Here is a 21,688-nt window from a genome sequence, read left to right on the forward strand (position 1 = left end):
TTCTTCATTACCCATTCAAGCCGTCTCCAAGCATTATTAGTCTCAAAGTGGGTTCCTCGTCACCGCATTTATGCTAAGAGTGTCGCTGTTGTCTATTTTGCATCCATTATTTGTGTCGCCTTATTTGGCAAACACTTGTGCACAGCAGGCTGTTGAAGAACATACATATATGTCATGTAGGCCTTAACAAAGTAAGCATGTTACTGCATCTGTTTGCATTACCTTAATCTGTGTTGTATTATTTTAAAAGTAACATTAATCCATTCTGACAAGATTGCTTTGTTGCTGGTCATTTTTTGTTCCATTACACTGTGACATTGATAGAAGGTAGCCATTAAATCTGTGATGATACAATATTTGCCTTCAAGATAGATCTTTGAGAACAACTTAACATTTTGTTTGTTGTAATTGTCTACCATTACGTGTTTATTCTTCATTGTACATTTGTTATTTATTTTGAACAAGTTCAGTGTGGTGGTTGGGTGGAAAGAGCCAATACAGCAGTAAACTGCTGAAAAACATGTAACATTCAACTGAATGACTAGTTATGTATGTATATATGTAGCTTAAAATTCATTCTCCATAAATGGACATAAAAAAGTAAAACACTTTGACTCCATTAAAATTGATAAATACTATAGATATGGAGTCAACATAGGGATTTGTAACTTGAGAAAATAATGTAGACACTATTTCCAACCTTGTTTACTTTTTTAGAGTCCCTAATTGTAGGCTTGAAAGTTAACATTTTCCTACATTGAAAATGTATTTCCAATAAAACTTACCTCCCCTCACACTTATAGTTAATACTCAACTGCCAGGGTTTCTTCCTTTGCCCAGCTAAGCATCGGTTTGAATTATTTCTCGCTTGCTCCAGTCTTTTATACCCCACTCAACTACACTTGGCAATATTTATCTTGTGACACTCTCCACCTACATCAATGCGCCCTCTATCCCGGTACTGTATACAAGCATCTCATTCAGATAATGTCATTACATTTTCAAGACTGACTCAATCCCAGTCTCCAACACCTGCTCTTAGTGGGGAGGAAGAGTGTGAAAGGAGGTAAGTAGTATTGGAAATACCTTTCAAATGCAGGAAAATGTTAACTTCCAAAACATACTTACCTCTTCTCCCACTTAGAGCTAGAATCCCACATTGATGAGGTGGAAAGCTGGTGGGGGCATTATCCATACAAAAAAATGTCTGCATAGCACATGAGTGTGTTAATAGAAGATTGGCCCCCTAGTGGGCTAACTGCACTACATCCAGAACAGATATGCTCTTCACCAGGACCTTAATTCCTGTTTTGTGGGTGGAATTTTATATGAGTTATCATCACTATAGGCCATGCCCAATCCAGAAAGCCAAGGTTTCACTACTCGAGGTTGGAATTAATGGGTCATGGTCCCTAGATCCCAAGTTGATGGCTAGGGCAATTGGACCACAAATGTTGTGTGTGTGTGTGTGTGTGTGTGTGTGTGTGTCTATATATATATATATATATATAACTACACACACACACACACACACATACATACTTACGAGCGGATCCCAACCTGTAGCAATAGTGATGCAATTGCGGGCCACCAGAATCATGACGAGAAAGTAAGCAACATTGAAGTAGACAATCCTTCTCCTCAATTTCAAGAAGTCCAAAAGGCAACAGACCACACTCAGAATGACAGGACTGTGTATGCCTTACTCAACCAAAGGGAACAGAACTCATCAGGTCTGGAATTATAAACACTCATCTTCAATCCCCAACTTGCCCCTTGAATTATGGGGAGGATGTGAAACAACTGTGCTCAACCAAGGACCCAGGATGGAACCACTCCGCATTCAAAATTATGCGGAGACAGTGGACCCACTTCCATGAACAATGTACTGAACCAATATTGATCAAAAAGAAGGGCCATGTACACCCCAACTGGATAGCCAAGTATCAAACCTGAACCAGTATTATGAGTAGGATCCCATGTAGGCTGGTGGTGCCACTACAACCAACATCTGGGAAAAATATCAAGGGACCCGGGTAGAAGGGCCACCAAAGTTGCCCTCTTCTCCAAGAGTGGAGGAATTTACTCGAACACTCTGGAGGAAAAGCCTCTGTCCACCACTCAAGACACTGGAAACAGGGTGTGGAAAGGACTCCCTAGTTCCACTAGTAGAATCTGGGAGGTAATATGCATTCAGGAGTCCTGAAAAACAGTGCAATAACTAAGATCCCTAAATTTTTAAAAGCAATCCAACCATGATTTGTTCAATCCAATTACCAGCAGGGATGGGCAGGATCCCCTTATGCTTTACTCATGATAGTACATGAGTGGCAGTCCAGCATATTACAGTAATACCACCAGGTCTGCCTGTAGGTGGTCTTATGGAACACCTCATTTCTACAGAGCCTGTTGCAACCTGTATAAAGTATATTAAATTAATGGTTGCTAGTGTGGAATTGATTTGGTAAAAGCACACCTGCCTGGACGATATTCACCACAAAGTGGGATCATGTGAAAATGAGGTAAGGGACCCTGAAAGGTACCTATGAAAATATTCAACCTCTGTATAATCTAATAAAATTGGTAAAGATAGCTACAGGGGGTAGGTGAAAATCCGTAGATGAAGAGATTGCCAGATCATGCAAGTAATGAGAGATAAAAGTATTGAGAGAAGTTCACATACCAATCCACACAATGACCCCCAGTGGGCAATTCAACCTGGCTGCTAAGGACATAGAAATGTGACAAATCTGATTAGACGTGACTTGCAGAAGATTCCTGGCCTTCAAAGAGAGCCTAGAATAAAACGTCATTGTCTTGCATCCCTAAAGCCATTAGTGCAGGCAACAAAACCTTCAAAACCCTCACTGAACATGACCATGATTGAAACCTGATCGGACCTAGATGTGAGAAATAGTGATCAAATGAATTGGTAAAATGATTTATCCCATTCTGTGTCTGACAATGTCTTGGGTAAGAAGAACCAGTCTGAGGACAAAGAGAGAATGAGAATGTGGTCTGTGGACAAACACTGCAAATCATCCCTGCCGATGATGCCTGTAAGTCAGCAGCCATGAAAAATAAACCGTCAGGTAAAGGTAGATATATGGCATGTAAGAGTCAGGTGTTGAGAAAGAACATGTAATGTAACTTTCAAATACCTGTTAGGCAACTGGAATGGTCATTTGGGAACAAAGATCTAAAACAACTTGAGGACTGGGAACTCAAAGAATATGTAATTATGAGAACCGAATGGGAGTCGATAAGTCTGCCTTAAACAGTGATTGTGGAAGATGCAAAATCTCTGCCAAAGAGCCAGGTCAAAAAAACTAGTTATGGTTGGCACTTCTGATCGAAATGGGTTCAACCTCCTCTCAATACACCATTGCCGATGTGTGTGTGTCATTTCTGTTGAGAAATGTTCATTTCAGGATGAAGCAAAAACTGAGACAAATACATGGCAACCCTAGAAATTAAACCATAAGGTGTACCATGTCAGATCATGTCTGCCTCACAGAGATAGCCTAAGAAGAAATGGAAGAGGTGGACACTCCAGACACTGCAAAAACAGAAACCAGGGTGTAGCAGCCATCTGGTGCTATCAACAGGACCCGACAATGGAATGGAACAAATCATATTTAGTATCCTGGGTAAAATATGAAGTGGACGGATGGCCTAGAGTTGTAATCTTGTCCTAACGAATGCATCCACTACCAAAGCCTGAAGATGGGGAACTGGAGACCACATTGTAGTTGGGTGATCCAATGAGAGACCAACCCACAAATCAGAGTTGCAAAATGGGAGCCAATCCAATAGAATCTTGCAATGCAGCATCTATTCTGTCAGGAGAATCTGTTTCAATTGAGACAATTTACATGCTACTGCTGGCATCACCTGTGAAACATGGCATGCTAGCAGAGTGATAAGATAAGAATGGTCCTGAGAATGGAGATCCAAAATTTGAAAAGATGGAGCCCTGGACCAAGTGCCTCCTAGATGAGAAATACAAGACACTACCATAGAATTGTCACAGTGAAGCCTGACAATTTTCCCCTTAATAAAATGAGACTATGAAGCATTGCCTTTTGAAGAGGAAGAAGGACGAAAACATTGTGTAGGGAAGCCTCTTCATATGTGCATAAACCCTGGAATTCCTGATTGTTGGTATAGGAAACCCATATCTGAAGCAAGGCATTCAGGAAGAAATGGAACTCTGGACATTGTGACAGTAGAGGAAATCATATTGTAGTAGTGTTTTGACTTAACAACCACTACAGATCAAAGAAAGATCCACATTAAGGAAACTGGGGAATCCAGTGAATCAATGTTTATCATCTCTTGGTCACATAAAAACCATTAAAAGGATCTCTTGTGCTCTCATCCTAAAAGCATCAGGGATGCAAGTGATGTCCCCATTCCCAGAAGAGAAGGAACCATCCATTCAGTGGGAGAAGGAGAGGTGAGTAAGAGTCGGGCAACCTATTCAACAGACTCAGCTAGACTGAGAGATGAGTTGAAAAGTAAAAAATACCCAAACGATGACATAGAAGTCTCAGCCTTGAAAATGAAGGATGTGATGGTCTGACAACTGACGAGATGGTGCCAACAGTAACCAGTCATCCATGTAATGGTGTGTGCACAGTGCAATAGAATGGAAGTGATGATAAAAAACTCATATGATACAGCAGAACCCTTGTGAAGCTGATGAGACACCAAAGATAAAAACCTGGAATTGCAGTACCTGACCCTTTTGCAATACAAACTCCGATAGTGGTGGTACTCCATCACTATGGGAATGTGCAGATAAGAGACATCTATAATCCCAGTAAAAAATGTTAAGATTGAGGAATGAGTAAGTTGTGAACCTTGGAGAATGGAGGCATTGATACAAAGGAAAAAGATTGATGACTGAACACCAATCTCCTGTTTGCATAGGCCCAACATCTGACAGAATAAAACCTCTGAAGAACTAGCACAATAAGTTTGGTATCAAACTGTAGATTATAATTCATGTTTTCATATTATACATTACTTAATATCTTAGTTTAAAAGTATATATTTGTGTGTCACGTGGTATGTGGAATGCAGCACTGATTCAAATTAGATGTTTGTGATGTCAGAATACAAAGTCTATAGTTTTGTACGAAATAAAAACTCAAATTGCCGATATTGACAAGCTAGAAAATAAAATAAAACCTCCTATTTTTCTATTTGCTGAGATAACACTTATGTACTGAATCAAACTCAGCGGCCTGGCTCACCTCTTTCCATTTTTGGAAATGGTTCCTTATATACACTTACTTCTATATACGACATGTGAATAACCAATCAAAAGCTCAGAATGTCCCCAAGTGGCTTTCTCAGCCATTTTGAAATATAACGGTGTCATCTCTTTCTTTCGAGACAAAACTTCGTACTGGTAAGTTCAGTCTTTAGCCTGTTCAAAATTTCATATATTTTTGGACCCAAATACAGCTTAGTTACTAAAATTGATGAATTATAATGGAATTCTATGGTATCGATATAGTAATTTATGATTTTTTGGTATTCAAATGTATATCTAAAACCTAAATAAAATGATATCGTTTTGCATCTTCTACGTGCAAAATTTCTTAAAGCTTAGAAAGCTACAACAAGCAGCAACTGAGTACAAAGGTCGTAATTAGAGCAGATAATTGTTTGCTTTACTTCTTTATTTACTGTTCTACGTTTTATGAAAAATAAGTTTCAAAATGTGTTTGTAAATGATAATAATCTATATACATATATAATGTATAATAATTGAAATGTGACTGTATTTTACAAAATACTAGTCCACTAAAACACAGCCAAGACAGCTAACTTTGTAAAGACTAAAGGTCAGTTTTATATTATCGGATATGGTAACATGAGTGCATGTGTACCTCATCATTGTAACTTCTGTATTGTTAGCCAAGTATGGCTGAGAGATCTATATAATAAAAATTATAAATATATATAAATGTATAATGTTATGAGATTTAATCTATTTAGTCTAAACATTTGTGTTTTTGTGTTATAATTTATAGTCATTCTAGAACAAAAAAGGCATCATTTATATTTATTTCCTAATATTTTATGGTGGTTACAAGATCAGTCAAATCTACTGAACCTGTGCAGTGATTCATTAGTGAAAATAACAGATAAAGTATAAAATTTTTTCTTAAGAAACATTTGATAACTACCTGGACATTATAAGGATTTTGCATGTGAAATTTGAAAATTTTCTGATGCATAAAAGTATTTTTAATCTTAAAATGAAAATTACTTTACATGTTGGATAGGCAACATGAGAAGAAAAAAAAGGCACGAGAAAAACTTTAAGACTTAATAAAAAAATTTGATATTTTGCTTATGACAGCATTGTTATGTCTACTGATAATTTGCCAAATTTTGTGAACTTAAAAGTTATAGCATGAAAACAAGCACAAAATGGTCATGAGGTCAGTTCCAGGGAGTGAGCCTGTGCTGAAAGAGTTAAAAAATGTTAAAAGATTAGTAAGGCAAAATTTTTCTCTAGTGAAACTATGCTAAGTATTCAACAAAATTTAAAATTTTGTTAAATGACTTTGCAAAGCATCTATTATCAGACTTTCAAAAAATGAAGATGTGTTGAATCAGTGCATCCTAATCATTACAAGTTTATATTTCATAACATCACATACTCCTAGATGGAGCAGTATATTAAATTGGCTATATTAATTATTGAGTTGATTGTTAATTGTGATCATGTATAGAGCTTGCTTTGATTGGAAATTAATGATAATATAACAGTTACAGCATTCAATGACATATAATTTAGAAAATTATCCTTTCTATTTATCATTAAAACTCAAATTTCAAAATTGGTATGCAACTCAAATGCTGTAACAGGGTCAAACTATAACACTATAACCTTATGTTGCAGTATTGGTTTCAATTTGCCATTACACACTTAACACTCCCATGTACAAGATGGGTTAAGTTTGTGTAATCCACATAAACATTTAACTAATTTTTTTATGTTTAATAAAAAATAAGCAGCCAATTTAAATTGTATTTTTGCATTTCAGCAGAAACTGAAAACAATATAATGAATAATGTGAATATTTATATTTTATTTTGTAAAGAAAGAAATGTAGCTGAAAGATCCCAAAATACATAACAAGTAAGAAGTAACTTCCAACCATTTGTTTCAATGACACAAACACTTTAAGCCAGATAGGTCAAAGTCTGCAATTGTCAGACTGGTTGACATTTTCTGGAAACAACTTGCAATATGCCATAGCATACTCTTCAGGTATCCACAGATTCATTTTATTTATATAAGTAATAAAAACCAAAAACCCACCTCTTCTTGAACTAATGACTGATTCTGTCTCTGTACATGTTGAGTCACAAAGGTTATCCACCAAATGGCTACTGTGTAAATACAAACAAATATCATGTCAGTAAACCAATCAATAGTCTGTAACAGTTAGCTTATACACAACATTTACTTTACTGCCACAATGCAAATTTGACTAGTATTTCAAATGCAAAATATACAATTGACACTTACTGGTAAGATGGTGGTCTCAGATCATGAGGTCCCCCAGTCCTGTCCATTGGACTTCTGACATCACATCTATCAGTACACTGAGAAGTTCCATCAGAAGCATTACTGCCTTCTGCTGTAACAAGCTGAAAAAGAAAATCATGTTGAATATCAAAGCGCATAAAGTCATTTGATACACAATACTATTCTCATCGTTTATGTCAGTGTTTCCCTACATAGGATAGAAGACAATGTATGTTTTCCACCTTTTTTTGTTAAGAAGTTAAATTTTAAACAGTTATTTCCCACAGTTTTATAGTTTGATACAGAGAGGTGCTAAAGTGAATTAGTAGCTTCAACTTCCTTCATGTGGCTACCCGAGTTCCTTGTGAAGCCTGCTTATCTGATTCTCTTATAGGAATAAACTAAAATTTAATGGGTGAGCCAAGTTATTCTTGTTGGCGAATCAGTAACAGTTGGAAATGGAATTAGCCTTGATATTCACTGCCCACTGACCAATTGATACAATAAAAACCAATCACTGTTTTCTTGTGTTAGAAATTTAAGGGTTTACTAACATATTTAAGACTGTTTGGGCTTGGGAAAGCAGATTTAACACATATTTTAAAAAATTTTACAGTTTTTAGAGAATTTATACAACTTTCCTGCATACTCAATAAACATTTTACACTTTTAAACAGATTGACTTTCTGTTATTTACATAGTTGTGATTCAGTAAGCATTCACCACAAACCTTCAGTTTCTGCCATATTTCTTTGTACTTTTATTTCAAGTTGAGTTTTGTTGCACCTCTTTTGTTTTCTCACTCAGGCTGGGGTCTGTTTTTGTTAAATGCAAGCTAACTTAGAGCATAGCATTGGCCCCACTGTTCAAGGTTTGAAGTGATTTTGTAGATTTGGTGGAGAGTGAGTGTGATCTTGAATTTTGCATTGAATACCTATATAGTATAAAGTAGTTTTCACTTAATTATTTTCATATAGTGTTCTGTGCAACTTTTTCCTCTTCTTTTAGTTTAACTTGCAAGGGGGGCTTACATGCACTGACCAGAGCTTCACTTTTATTAAATTCTTCAACTCATGTCAGTCATACATAAAATATCACACTTTTATTGTTGTTTCATACTTCTAGCAATGTTTTATTTATTTTTCTGTAATTTGTGAAGATCAATAAATACTGTCTTGTGTGTTGATGTGGGTCTTGTTTCATTCTTTGTGACATCTGTTGCAACTCATTGGGAAATAAGCACTAATGCCTGAGGTTCGAGAATCTGAAGAGTACACCAGGCAAATTGCAGAAATGCTAATTTTTTGCATCAAGTGAGGTGTATCATCTGACAGAAAATCAGCTGTTAAAAGGTCCCAAGAGCACAGGAGACTGAGGAATTAGAGCCATCTGGAGCAACTCAGTTGTGGAGCCCATGGGATGAAAAGTTTCAAAGAAAGCAGTGGGCAAGCCAGGCATTCTAAGATCCAGTAAGGGTAATTTCTTTAGAAACCCTTGGCCATCACCAGCCATTGAATTAGAATACAACATCTGGTCAATGTCTCCACTAGAAGTGAGGTACAATATATCGGTGGTGGACAAGCTTGAGCTCCACCACCAAAAGTTTTTTCATCAACAAGCAAGACAGCCCATTGACCAAATTGGTACCTGGTGGCTAAAGATTCATAATGAGATGAGGGGCTGACAATTGAACCAGTGAATCAGAGGGCACTTTTGTTGGATGCAAGCTGCAAACAGGAGTTGCTTATTCGGTCAGTGAGATCACAAGCTCTAGTACAAAAGATCAACAATTGGTAATGATTATGGGAGCTTTTCTATAAAGAGATATAACCTCCCCACCGAGAGTTGAGCTCAATGAATGTTTGCATGACAGGTTACAAGGCAAGGATCCTCCTTGATAAGAGAAGTAACTGACTGCTGAATCCCAACTCATAGGTGGGCAGCTGTTCGTTGACAAGAGCTACCAATGAGTTACAGAGCTTCAGAAGATGAACTGGAAAACCCTCACCACAGACTACAGGAAATGGAGGGCCAGTTGGGAACCAATCCAAAAAGATATCCCATAGAGTACTTGGATGTCTTCATCAATGATCTAAAGTGCCTGCATAAGAAAGCATAACCTGCAATGGCACCTAGAGGTCACAAAAACATCCTTGTTCATAATTTCATCAAAGGACTGACTTCTAGTGAAGCAATGATACATCTCTTGGGAGTGTGAGATACCTATACCATAAAGAAGGCAGTCAGGAATAATGATGTTCCAAGTGGTCACCTCAGACAGATAACTGCCAGAAGAGAGAGTTGATGGAAGCAGCAGCCATGTCTCTTCAAAGTATGAGTCACCCAATCTGAGGTGGTGCTCAATACCAAAGTTGGACTCTGCAGAGAATGGAGCCATAAGAAGTAAAATAAGCCACTGGAATACAAACTGGTTAGTATTCATCACACCTGAGGCAGCCAGTACTGTACCTCCCTCAAAAGTTGCTTTGGAGGGGGTGACCCACTCATTCACTAAGAGGCACATTTTGCCTAGTTGCAAGACAGACAGACACTTCCATCTCAACCAAACTGCATGAGAAGTGCAGTATGGTCAGTAATGACTGTGGCAGTTGTTGCTGTGACAGAAGCTTTGTGATAGTAATGGAGTCCAAGATGTGTTTGGCTACTGACTCAGAAGGGCACAACTGTCAGTTTTTTGCAGAAGGAAGTGGTAGTCTCCCTTAATCAGTGATCAAACCCAACTTGGACAAGATATGCATGATTGAGCTATAGAATTCCTGGTGAACAGAGGAATTTCACAAACCTTGGTAGACACTGCTTTGTATCACGCACTCTGACTGAAGCCACCACTCTTGCAAGTGGACATGCAAATCATCCTGGTAAATTGTGACAGAAAGTAGGAGAGGCACATCTCCGAATATGTATGGGCTCCATGATACATAAAATGAAGATAGTGATTGCAGATCTAGGGTCTGGGATTGGAATACTAGGGATAAATGTACTATGAAAGCTCTCAGCCATGTTGCTTATGCAATAGATGAGTTTTGGTGGGAAGTCCTTCCAAAGTCAATCCAAACCTAATAAGGAGCAGTGGGCTATTTGAGTATATCTAGAGGAGAGAACTGTAGTACTCTCAGACATTCAAGTTGTAAGATGTAGTTTACAGTGAACATGATCTTGTACTTTGGCTTCATGTAATGTGGTTGTTGAATCAAAGTACATAGCCTACAGTTTCCTGTCTAGCAAGCAGGCAGTGTTAGCAGAGGTTGTAATACAGCTGGCAGGGGCAGTGTTCCAATGTTACTTTACAACTGTAATCAATCACCACTATGTTTCCTGCTGTAATGGTCATTGGTATACCAAGCAGCTTGAAGGTAGACCATACTAGCTGCAATGCTAAGGTTGTTTCCATCATACCATTCTGAAAACTCATACTCTTCTCCTAGCTCACCTAAAATTGCTAGTTGAGGATTACAATGCCAGTCTCTGTGATCTACTGGATAAGTAGGCTGATATATATTTGTTGGACTGAATGAGTAAAACAACCATGGCTTCCCTGAGGCAAAAGGGAAATAGGCATTGATGATATGACTCTGACGTAAAAGCACAGGTTCCTCCAGCCCTCCTAGAATACATGTTATTTCCCCAGTGGTAATTGTTAGGATGAAGGATGGCATCCACAGTTTGTGTTGATTTCCATTCAATGCTCATTGATGCATTCCTGTTGCTGTGGATAGATGAATGTCTGAATGCACCGGAAGGTTCCCTGTGATTCAAAATTTTAGAACTGGCCTTCAGAATTGGTAATTTGAGCAGGATGATGATAGCATGGCCAAAATTGCTATCGGCATTCAAGATGGAATGTTCAAAGTTGTGCCCTTCAGACTTTGCAGCATTCCAGCTTCCTTCAAAAGGTTGATAAAGCCAATTCTTAAGGGTCTGAAATTGGTGAGATGTGTATGTAAATGATATCTTCCAGTCTCATACACTTCACATGCTTCAGTCTTATTGCATCATCATCACAAGTGCAATATTTTGCAAATGTTATGATTCCTATACATACTTTTTCTCAGAAACCATGTGAACAAATTTACATATGAAACAAGAATGAGGGGTTAAACTAGCTTCAAATAGCTTCACAGTCTATGATCAGGAAATATGTACACCACATGACAATTACTACAAAAAAAAGGGTCAAACTTCCTGTGACAAGGAGGACAGTCACAGTACACCAAGAAGTAAAATACTTAAACCAGGAGTATCAGGAAAATATTTACATCTAGTGACTGGGGTATAGTAGAACCAAAAAGTTCAACATGGTCTGAAGAATTAATAGTTGGACGAATCTCTCATGGATCTGAAAAATAAACACTTCATCTTCAGGGCCAAGAATATAACAAACCATGAAATCTGAGTCAAATCTGGATGGGGCATTGCAAGATGTGAAACTGTACAAGCAGTACTTCCACATCAAACAACATTAGAAGGTGCATGAAGTCTGATGTTAAATTCTCACATAAAGTCAGCTTACCATCTCCCTTACAAGAGCTGTACAATTGAAGCTGTGAAGGCCTTTCAATTAATCAATGCCAAAGATTGCATGACTTGCAGAATATTAATATACCTTCTCGAGGAGAGCTCGTGACTCAGGCCAACCAAATAAAATATCTCATTAGATTGATACTGGAAATGCAACTCCAAAAAGTCATTTATCCAAATGACTCAAATTTGCAAAACAGATTGAAGTTCTCAAAGAGAGAGAAACCATTAAGGGACAAGTAATAATATAACTGAGTACTGTTTGATGGATATTACCAGTTTTATTTGTGAAGAAAGATGGATGCATAAGGTTCTGTATAGACTACTGGAAAGTGGATGAAGTCACAAATAAGGATGCATCTTCACTGACAATGGTTGACTATTTTGGATGCTTTATCTAAATCAAAATAATTTTCAACATTGGATCTTAAAAGTGGATATTGGCAAGTGCATGTCCACAAAGAAAATTCAGTGAAAGCAACCATTACCAAAAATATTATTTAATGCACCTGCTAGAATTCAACTATTATTGACAAGCTGGAATATAAAATAAGAACCTCCTATCTTCTCAATTTTTGAGATATTATTATATTAAGTTGGCCCTGCCCACATCTTCCATTTTTTAAAAATACTTGCTTACATACACCTACTTCACTTTATGATGCATCTTGAAACTAATCGAAAGCTTAAAATGTCCCCCACATGGTTTTCTCAGCCTTACACAGGAAATCCTTCCTTTTCATGGTAGAATCACAGTGGTGAGGTAATAAATAATGGAGTTCAAATTTATTTTTTTAGACTCAAATACAGCTTAGCCTGATAAATTAAAGTGGAATTCTGTAGTATTGATACAGTAATTTATGATTTTTTGTTATTTCAAAATGCATATATAAAACTTTAAAAAAATATTTTGTTTTACAGCTTCCATGTGCAAAATTTGACAAGGCTTACTAAATTATGGCAAGAGAGTAGAAACTTCATAAGTAGAAGAGATCATTGTTTTCCATGATTCTATTTACTGTTCTATGTTTTAAGAAAAATAACAGAAATTTAAGAATTTGTAAGTAAATAGTAATATATATATATATATGGCTAGTTTGAATGAACTTGTATCAGCTCTTGTTGCATAGTTAGAAAGCCAGAAAAATTATCATTGTTAGAGGAAATTGTCTGCTTTTTGCATATTATTAGTCTTTGTTCTTTGATTATTTAATACACTACTACCATTAGTATAAAAAAGTATGGTTAAATGTCATTGATAGTTGACAGAAAAAAGAATACATGGGTAACTACTTTATTTCTTGTTTTTCATGTTTATTCTTTATTTATTATTATAAAAGTAACTAAAATGTGAAAAAAGGGATCTCTTTACATTATTTAAGGTTAGATTAGATAAAATAAACAATAACAATAATATAATAAAATTATTTCATGAGGCACGTAATGCATGCAGCTCGCTCTAAGTAGCCAGTGGGTAATGTTAATTCAATAGTGTAATACAACTTATAATGGCACGAATAGTAGTTAGACACAGTTCAAAGGGCAATAAAACAATAACATTTAATTATAAATAGATGTATACTGTTACAAGTTTAAAACTACCTAGGATAAATGAATGTAGTTTCATGGTATATTTGAAATCATTCTAGAAAGAAAAAGAGGGTAATTTCGATTTATTTTGGGTGGTTATGAGGTTGGATAAATTGATCACCTTTGTATAGAGTTAGGTTAGAGAAAATTACAGATAAAATATAAAGTTTTACAGAAAACAAACATTTGAAATGTAATTAGGAGGTTTTAGAAATTACACAAAATTTGAGATAAAGAAAAGTATTTTTAATCTTACATTAAAATCACTTTGCACACAGACTATTCAAAACAAATACTCGATATATTCAAGGACAAACCTATTTTTAGTTTATTAAAAATACTTTAATAAAAAATATGATTTTTTGTATGTGAAAGAGTTATAATGTTTACTGAAAGACTGCCAAATTTCATGAAGATATACACACTATATTAAAAGTTAGTAGTAACAAATTTATAGACTTTATACGAGTACAAAGAGTCAAGTGGTTGGTCAAATTTGTGGTTTCATGTTATAATATGGAATCATTACATGTACCTACCATTTTTTGCAGGAATTAATAATTTGTGTACTCCACCCATTTCATCGAAAAGTAATAACTGTATTATTTAATGCTCTATAAATAGGTGTGGATCTAGATGTCCAAACCTTCTTCTCTATTTTTTCAAAAACTAATAAAACAAACCAGCCAGACATCCTTACACTGCTGAATGATATCATCAGATGTCAGCAGTTTTATTTAATTGGGCATTAATTACTATAAAACTTTTTTAATCAATCTTGTAGCATTCACATGGTGGAAATTTAGTTTTCTGAATCTTCACATCAACAGTTATCTAATGAGAAACACCTACAACTGTATCTTGTTTGATTGATTATGAATATTCTGAAACTTCCTTCAAAAATTTATGTCTTTCTTTAGAGGGAAAATGTAGCACCCTTTTAGTAAGTATTAATATAATGTATTTTCTATATTTATATATGCATTATTATAATTATGTACTAATGAATTTTTTTCTTTACAGAACATAATCATGGCCAAATATGGATCAATAGCTACAGTATGACAGAAACAAACCGAAGTTGCAAACACAAATACCTAGGTATTAAAAACGAAAAGAGAGAGAGAAAGATATTGCTTAATAATATGTAGATTTCTTTTTCCTTAAATAAAAAGCACTTACTTTTTGGCCCTTCATTATATTATGGTTAATACACATCTATATTCACTGTACGAAGATCAGAATTTCAATAATTGTACAATACAACTGAGAATCTGACACTTTAATAATTGTATACACTCAGAAAAGAAGCAAAGAATTTTATATGAGATGGTAAAATCAGTATGCAGACAAGAACAGTCACTATATGTGTTAGCTGAATTTATGTGTGTTCATCTATGTGAAAATATTTTTACAGTATTGTATGAAAATATATTTTATAAAAAAGTAGCTTCAACAAAGTTACATTTACCTGTGTAGATAAGAAATAAGTTATTGTTAAGGATGATAGCCTCTTTGATAGTTATTTTTCAAACACTATCATCAGATCTATTAAAAATGTTATATACTTTCTTGCACATGTTTGAGCTACTGGTACAGTATTTCAGAGGTGGTTCTGCATAGTACTCCCTTGAAGCTTTAAGCTCATTAAACCAGGATGTAATAAAAATAACACAAATGTGGTTGAATCCCAGGCTGATTTAGTGAGCTCAAGTGTCAAGAGAATGACAATCTGAACAGATTTTACCCAACTATTAACTACTAAAAGTCAATAAATTTAAAAAAGCTACCAACTATGAGAACAACTGTTCAGAAATGCAAAAATCTTAAAAATAACTTTCCAAGAATCCTGCAAAATTTTATCAAGTCCTAAAGTATTCTTATAAGATGCTTATCACAATCCTTTAAAAAGTTTTTAGGATATCACAGGATCTTGGTATAATCTTGTACATTTCCCTGGTTTGTTTGTTATTAAGCACAAATCTACATAATAGGCTATCTGTGCTATCATATCCAATTCTGATCACAATAAACCCAGACACTTACTGCTGAGCCACCAGAACTTACTATGATCTTAAACAAACATGTAAATCACACATGAATTAATGAAATTGCTGGATGATGAAAGCATAGAAAAAGTCTCCTATATGTAGATACATGTAAAATTGCTGACCCTAGCTGTACTAATGAGCCTTGAATAGGTGAAACTGCAGCAGAGAATAGGGACAATCAAAGAATGTATTAGGCCTCTATGTCACAAATTCTCTTTTGAATTTCACCTCTGGTGAAAAAGAAATCTTTGACACACACACACACACACACAAAATGTCATAACACTATTCACATACCAAATTAATTAAGGTATTAATATAGTGAAGTGAAACAGACTCAAAACCATGTTGATATAGAATAGAGATATCAGTCTTTGTCCTTATGGTAATAGTGGTCCACTGTATAATGTTGAATAATAACTTTGACAAAATGTCATAACACTATTCACATACCAAATTAATTAAGGTTACTATACAGTGAAGTAAAACAGACTCAAAACCATGTTGATATAGAATAGAGATATCAGTCTTTGTCCTTATGGTAATAGTGGTACACTGTAGAAGAGATGTGACCATTTTTCTTACCTCAGGGTAAATTACATTATGAAGAGTTTTGGGTCTCTTTACCTCTTTCTCCACAAATCATTTGGCAAAAAATCAGAAATATTAAGAGTATTAACCATTGCATTTAGCATACACAGAGAAACCATAGTATGGTATTTTAAAGTGTCCAATTCACTGACAGTGAAAACAGCGTAAAAAACAACAGTGTAATGTATCATTTCAAGCAAAACTCAAGTGCTAGGATCCTTTTCACAAGTCACCATGTATGGCAAATAAGAGGATGAATGTTTCAATCAAAGATTGGGTAAGCTACAAAGTAAAAAGAAAATTCCCTGGGAAGTCATGTCACCACAAACAGGAATCCATGTTAATGGGTAGTTTATCATAAAATAATACCATCTACAGAGATAACAATTTGTCAAAGTAGCAATTACAGTTTTCCATAAACTACAACAATTGGCAAGTAATGATGTGATAAAACAGCCCCTTTAATAGGTACTAGGTTGTAACATTGCCAAATAAGGTTATGATAAAACAACCCTTCTATAGGTTGTGAAATTTAAAGGTAGGGTTATCATAAAACAATGCATTCTACACACAGTAGGCTGCCAACTGTTAAATAACTTAAGACAACCCCCTTCACATGCATTAAATGTTGAAATTGTAAGTAGGGATATCATAAAACAACACATTATAAAGGTGTTAAGCTGTTAAGTTGTTAAATATCTAAGACAACCCCTCCAAATGCATTAAGTGATAAAATTGAAAGTATGGATATCGTAATACAACCTGTTGTTCAAACAATAGACTGACAACTGACATGAAAGGTTATCATAAAACAAATTCAAGGTTAGAGAGGCTAGTCACACAGACTTATTATTGCTAATAAAAGAATACGAGCACAAAGTACTCCACATTTTCAAGACTTCTGAGCTACAAATATTACTATAAAACCCTTGAAAATGCTCAAAACCTAAATATTGAAATTAATAAACCATATTTAATCTATTTAGTAAATATTTTAAGCATAGCATACATGTATATATTCAAAGATGCTTCGAATTGGTGAGATATTGCATAGCAGTCTTCAAAACAATATAAACTGAGCAGTGTGCCAATCTCGATCTGCAGAGAAAAAAACTTCCTGATTGGCAGTTAAATTACTTCCTTTTCTGCCTTCAGAAAGTTTGAGAAATTAATATTACTATTCTTCTAAGAAAAAACAAATCAAATGCACGTGTATATCAATCAGTCAAAAACAGATAATCAATATTAAGCCACTAGTCCCATTGGACTAGTGCAGCTTTTCCCAACCAGTGGTCCATGATCTCCTAGAGGTTTGAGAAATAATTCTGAGAAGTTTGCAAGAAACATTTCGTAATGGCATATTTTTCACTTTCCTGGTTCTACAGTTCTTACAAATATTTTTATTTCCTTCTAACTTGTTAAATATTTATGGGAGGAAACAGCTTGATGCAGAGCCAGATTTAAGACTATATCTCTCTTCTGTTGAGCCAAACTTTAATGCACTGTGTTCTTCAAACCAAGCTCAGAAGTCTCATTAGTTTCAGTTAAATGGTTTTGTTTAATTTTTTTTGTGTGTGTTTCAAGAATCATATTTTAATTGTACTGAGTACTAACTACAAAATGATAACAATATCAGAGATTCAGATTTTATGATAATCCCTTTTATAGCTTGACCTAAAAAGAGAGACAAGTAGAAATATTTTGAATGCATAACCCAGTTCTAGAAGAATGACAGTTTTGCACTTGCCAACACTTAGATGTTATCCTAGTTGAATGGTCCATTCTTTGGTACTACTTAGCCCGCATAGTAACTTCTTCAGATTAAATGTATGCAGTTGGTAAAAAATAATTAATATTTTAATTGTCAAATACTCTTTACTCAACTCTTATCTTTTACTGTAGTCACTATGAGCTGTAGTCAGATGTGTAGTGTACTTTGTAGCATAATTTACAACTTATTAGCTGCAGCATAGCAGCTCATAGAATGGTTTGAGTTTATCAAGTACAAACTTTTAGCTTATAGCTCCATCATCTTTTGACTGATTTCAGATCTAATTGCAGTTTTTGATTCAGGAGGTCAAACCCTTTCGATTGATGTATTTGAACATGCCCAAGGTCTCATAGATTAATTTACTCTAGTCCTGCCTAAGAGAATTTCAAGTGCCACAGGTATTGAGGATTTTCTCTTGTTTTTTTATACAGTTATACCACCTTGTTTTTAGGGAAAAAAACACTGATTTAATTATAAGTAAATTAAACTTACCCAAGATACCACTCTTCCATTAAAACAGGGGAGTTTAGCATCATCTTCAACAATCTCCTCCTTAACCATTCTGAAGAAATTACAAGCATCAAATAGTCATAAATACAATATTATGTATAAAAGTATCAGTTTTCTAATGAAATTAGTACAATACAGTGATATTACAAAATTAACATTAAACTGATAATATTAACTTCCAATCAGAGCAAACAACCTACTTAGATCAAAAGCAAAAATCAATTTATAATGAGTGTAGCTAATATAAGATTACAATATACATTTTCACCAGTTGGGTACCCTTAATGTTAATAATATTTTTGGCCATAACCCACAATAATAACTCATAAAGTTCAGTCAACTTAGAATATTCAGGGTAGTCCCAAGTTCATGTACTAAGCTAACAAGGCATAACAATCTCAATAGTCTTTTCACATAGAATTTCTTAAAATTATCATATAAAAATAATCACAAATAATACAACTAGATAAATTAAACATTCTAGCCAAAACTATCAGTGAAAGTAACATTACAGAAAGATTATACCTCACTTACAGAACACGCAAGCACTAGTTCATAGCTTCAAGTGTTATTGTAGGTTGAATGTTCACTAAACAACATAGCATCAGTTTAGTAGGATAGTACCAATAGTACAGCCAAAAACTACTGTTTATGAAGAAACAAAATAATAACTAAAAAGTTAAAATAATACCTGAATCATGGTATTTAATTAATATAACCAAATGAATGCATAAAAACTATATATTAAAGATACTATGAGATATGTCTAACCCAACCAACTTCTGCTCCTCACAAAACACATGTAACATTTATTACTTTCTGTTTTCCACAGTTCAATCCTCAAAACTACTGAAAAATAAATGTGGTAAGATTTCAATAATAAGACTTGGAAAAGGAAGATAAATAATGATAAATACTAAAGTATTTAGCAAAAATTAAAGTAACTTAACTAATGACTTATTGTTATACCATACAAAGAAATGTTATACAGCTAGTATTAACTACTGAAAGTAAGAGCTTAAACTAAGAGTGGTAGTTCATACTCAAAACACTAAAATGGTTCAATATTACCTTAAGCTACTTCTAAGAAAATGTAGATATACAAGTTTTGAAAAGTTATAATATTCCATAAAATTTTACACCCATAATTAGTAGCATGTCTACTTTTGAATTTCCCACAAATTTGAATGAATTTGAAAATCTTGTTATGTAGAAGAAATTCTCTTGTATCTAATAAGATATGAGTAGTAAATATTGTAAAATAACATATTTGGAAACAGAAAGTTTATAACATCAAAGTTGGAAGCTTCCTCCATTTTAACCCTTTCACAACTGGTACTCCTTTAATTCCCTTTCTATTCAAGGCACCAAGTTATATTAAAATTTTAATTAAACAACTTTACTATCAATGTATATCAATGAAATTAACATTATAATGTATGTTATAATTCAAAGTTTTATGTTATCTAAGTTTACTTCATTTGTTTCAAAAGAAACCTTTCAAAATTTATAAACTTCAGTTTTGTTGTCATGTGAACCACAAGCTATAAAAAATCTCAATTTTGGCACTTTCTACCTTGAACAAGATAACCCAGTCTAGTAAATGTATGTTTAGATAATAGATATACTTGTTTGCCCTATTAACACATATATTCTAAAGTTCCTTGACCGAGTTCTGTTGAAACAAGATAAATTTTCCCTCCTCTGATAGGTGCCACTCCCACCTTCTATACTATTCCTTGAGCTTTACAAGTTATATGTAGTTAATTAATACATATGTACATAGTCAATAGAAAGAGCTCATTTTACACTCAAATCCAAAAATAACTATTTTAAAACTGACACTTAGTTATTGACATCGGGTAGTTGTAACTGCAGGTAGTATTGTTGGCTGCTTTGTCCATGATAGCACTTAGTTGTTTCTTAGCTAAATATATTATAGTTAGAGAGACAGTTATATTGCATTTAGGTTTTACTTTTTTATCTTAGTTATGTATTATTTATGTTTTAAAATACACAATTGAAAGGTTTAAACGTTTTTTAAATTTATCTCAAATACTGCCCCAGTTCTCAAGGCTTACGATCTTGAATAAGTGTAAGATAATTTTGCCAAAGGCTTGCACATCTCTCCTGAAGGTGCTGTAATATGCCTCAAGGGCATTGTTGACTTGTGTTGAGATGAATAATAAAAGGTAAAGGATAGGAAAGGAAAATAAAACATTAAAAATTAAGTATATGTGAAAGGAAAAAATCTGAAATTATGAATATAACCAAAAGAAGATCTTTAAGATATTTCACAAAAAATTAAAAGGTAAGCACATTTTCTCAACTTCTTAATTTTAAACATTTCAATGCACTGTATGTTGATGATAATATCTACAGTTTGTGTTATAGTACAGAAAATGAAAAATAAAGTGCAAAGTAAAAGCATCATCAAGTACAGTGGATTGTAAACAGGTTTATATATAGTTTAGACAAAGAACCAGAAGTAACCTGGGGAAAAAAAACATCCAGGGTCTCAGGTAGGAAAGCTCCCAACATTGCCCTCCTCTCCAAGAGTTGAGGAAATTCCCTTGACCCCTCTGGAGGAATAACTTCTTCCAACCACCCCAGTGACTGGAAACTGGGTGTGGTAAGGACTCCCTAGCTCCACTAGTAGAACATGGGGGGAGGGGGGGTTAATGCTTGTTCAGGAGCCCTGAGAAACAATGCTCTGGTAACAGTGCAATAGGTAGACCAACATGGGGTCGGTCAAACTGACAGAGTCACATGACCTTTTGTACTCGTTTAAAATTGATACAAGTTTAATACTTATAACTCTCTATATATTGGGTATATTTTCACGAAATTTGGCAGACTTTCAGTTAATATTATAAGTCTTTCACATACAAAAAATTCATATTTCTTAGTGAAGTATTTCTAATAAAATAAAATAAAGTTTTGTCCATGAATATAATGAGTATTTTTTTTGAATAGTCCGTGTGCAATGTAATTTTCATGTTAAAATTATAAATACTTTTGTCATCTCAAAGATCTCAAATTTCCTTTGTGTAATCCCTAAAACCTCCTAAATACATT

The 21,688-nt window shown here is 34.5% G+C and overlaps 1 protein-coding gene across 1 annotated transcript in view; it reads right to left on the bottom strand.

Annotated features, from left to right (window-relative positions):
* LOC106473477 (segment polarity protein dishevelled homolog DVL-3-like) overlaps positions 1–20,771 on the bottom strand; it is a 40,142-nt gene extending 19,371 nt beyond the window's left edge. The window contains exons 1-4 of the mRNA XM_022401900.1: positions 20,692–20,771; positions 18,593–18,662; positions 7,559–7,680; positions 7,349–7,419 (exon numbers count right to left, since the gene is read on the bottom strand). Of these exons, the coding sequence (XP_022257608.1) occupies positions 7,349–7,419; positions 7,559–7,680; positions 18,593–18,662; positions 20,692–20,771 (343 nt within the window). The remainder of the gene's footprint in view (positions 1–7,348; positions 7,420–7,558; positions 7,681–18,592; positions 18,663–20,691) is intronic.
* Between the last annotated feature and the right edge of the window lie 917 nt (positions 20,772–21,688).

Source organism: Limulus polyphemus, unplaced genomic scaffold, assembly GCF_000517525.1.
Source record: "Limulus polyphemus unplaced genomic scaffold, Limulus_polyphemus-2.1.2 Scaffold6206, whole genome shotgun sequence".
Classification (NCBI taxonomy): Eukaryota; Metazoa; Arthropoda; class Merostomata; order Xiphosura; family Limulidae; genus Limulus; species Limulus polyphemus.